The sequence below is a fragment of the Octopus sinensis genome, unplaced genomic scaffold (assembly GCF_006345805.1).
Source record: "Octopus sinensis unplaced genomic scaffold, ASM634580v1 Contig09729, whole genome shotgun sequence".
Lineage (NCBI taxonomy): Eukaryota > Metazoa > Mollusca > Cephalopoda > Octopoda > Octopodidae > Octopus > Octopus sinensis.
In genome coordinates this window covers 72,501-75,000 of record NW_021831879.1, presented here as the reverse complement: position 1 = coordinate 75,000, position 2,500 = coordinate 72,501, and the positions used below count along the sequence as shown (strand labels likewise).

The window sequence follows — 2,500 nt, the reverse complement described above, 5'->3', positions numbered from 1 at the left end:
TTGTAAATTTTATCTATGAGGTTTTTATTTGCTTAGTGGTATTTTGTTCGACTTCATATTCTGAGATCCAGCTCTGTTGACTTTATCTTTCATCCTTTCGGGGTCCATGAAATAATTACCAGTTGCGCACTGGGGTTGATGTACTCGACTTAGCCCCTTCCCTCGAAATTGCTGGCCTTGTACCAAAAATTGAAACCATTGATATTATTACCTCCGCCTTAGTGGAGGTATTGTTTTCCGTCGGTTTTGCTTGTTTGTTTGCTTGCCCTTGGACGAGATATCTCAAGAACCTCTGGATGGATTCGGATGAAACTTTCAGGGATGTTTGGCTTCGTAACTGGCACGACCCGATTAGATTTTGGGATCTTCCCATACCGGTCAAGGATACTGGATACATTTTCCCTGTATTTTTTTTTTTTAACTTAATTTTTGAGAGCGGTCGGGTTCATTTTTAGTATTCTCGATTGTGAGAGCAGTCGAGTTTATTTCAGATATTCTCATTTTTAAAATCATCTCCGGCTAACCGTGGAGAGGACGTTGGTGTTGCCTTGGCAGAGGCTTGCGCTTTCTCAGTGGGTTTGTTTATTTTATTTTATTTTATTTTATTTTATTATTAGGTTTGGAAGAAGAAACTTTTCATATTTCAAGGAACTCGGTATTACTGGTCCCTCGCCAGTTTCTCACTTAGGAAACTTGATAGAAATTCAGAAAAAGGTAAGTTCGTGTTCCTACATGTCTATGCTTAAATTTGCTTGATTTGCTTTTAGCTTTATATCCAAGTTTTCTTTTCACTCCTAGTCCCACTACGCGAGCCCAGACCAATGCTTGTCAGTGAATATGTATATATACATATGTATGTATGTATGTATAAATGTAATATATATATATATATATATATATATATATTATATATATATATATATATATATATATATATATATATATATAGTTAGTTAGTTAATCAAAACATGAAAGCACAAAAAAACACAACAACGCGAGTACGTGGAACAAATATAGTATTATTGGACGCTCAGGAAAGAAGGGAAGAAGGAGGGTTTAACGTTTCGAGCGGAGCTCTTCGTCGGAAACATAGGAGAAGGAAAGATCCAGTGAAGGGAAGACAAGGGAAAACAACCGCCAACGGTACACACGCGGTCACACACACACACACACACACACACACACATATATATATATATATATATAATATATATATATAATATATATATACATACGTGAGTGCTAATGTGTTGTGTATACACATGCTTATAGATCAATGAAATGTGAATGAAATGACAGAAGACAACTAATGAAATTCCCTTTAAATACGGAAGGACAAATTGTGTAATGAAGTCCAATATATTATCCCTTAACGGATGGATTAGCCGTCCACGGATGGAATGCTTTTGATCTTGTCTGCTTGTCTGGGATTAAATTACATTAACAATGCACATGACTTAGTTAAAAACATTCTTGTAAATTTTAATTATTACGATACTTGAAACAGAACCCTTGCCATAATGAACACTAATTGTTTCTATATTAATATTTCAGGGATTCACTTCTGTGTTCAGATACTGGCGAGGAATTTATGGTGATGTATACGGGTAAGAATGATTTATTCATACTTAGATGGGTGATATTTATAGGTAAAAGTTATTAGAATTCATTCATATATTTAATTGAGATAAGGTAATTCTTCCAAAGAAGGCAGATATGAAATAATAAGATCCATACAGCCCAAAGTCTCTCTATCACTGACACTTAGATTGGAAACTATGTACACATTCGAAGAACTGGTTATTTACATATCTAAATCTCCAGAAAACATATTACAAATTTAATTACGTATATATCCTGATGAGGTGGGGGGGGTCATCGCCGTGATGAATCTTAGTGTATTGGAACCGCGGTGGCGAGCTCTCGAAATGGCCATTGATGTATTTGAATTTGACCTTGTGGAATTCTGTTTGCTCATGGACTCTAACCTACCACGGTTTTATAAAGTAAACTTTGGACGTACTTTGTGTGAGGGGAGTAAAATAAAAAAAATTTTAATATTTCTAATTTTTTATAAAACTTTTGTAGTTGCTTGATATTTTATCTTAGTTTATTAGTTTTTTGGTAGTATGGCTCACTTTAGAATTTTATGAATTTTTAGTCGTTTATATTTACCTTTTTGATAAGCCGTTCTATTTGTATTTTATTCACATACATATTTGTTACATTCTGTGATTTTATGTATATGTATATTTTTCATGTGTTTAAGAACCATCGTGATATTTATATATGATTAAATGTTTGAGGTATGGTGTTATATATAGGGTCGTTGACTCGAATTTAATGTTTGTTCTATAACCAATATTTCTTTCTCTCTCTCTTTCTGTATATATATATATATATATATATATATATATATATATATACAAATTGGGACAAGAACGGAAAACATTTAGAAGACGATACAAAAAACACGGAGGGTCATTCGAAGCCTTCAATC

The 2,500-nt window shown here is 33.4% G+C and overlaps 1 protein-coding gene across 1 annotated transcript in view; it reads left to right on the top strand.

Annotated features, from left to right (window-relative positions):
* The window catches only part of LOC115228175 (cytochrome P450 3A8), a 28,032-nt gene that overhangs the window by 2,550 nt on the left and 22,982 nt on the right, over positions 1–2,500 (top strand). The window contains exons 2-3 of the mRNA XM_029798818.2: positions 618–714; positions 1,555–1,607. Of these exons, the coding sequence (XP_029654678.2) occupies positions 618–714; positions 1,555–1,607 (150 nt within the window). The remainder of the gene's footprint in view (positions 1–617; positions 715–1,554; positions 1,608–2,500) is intronic.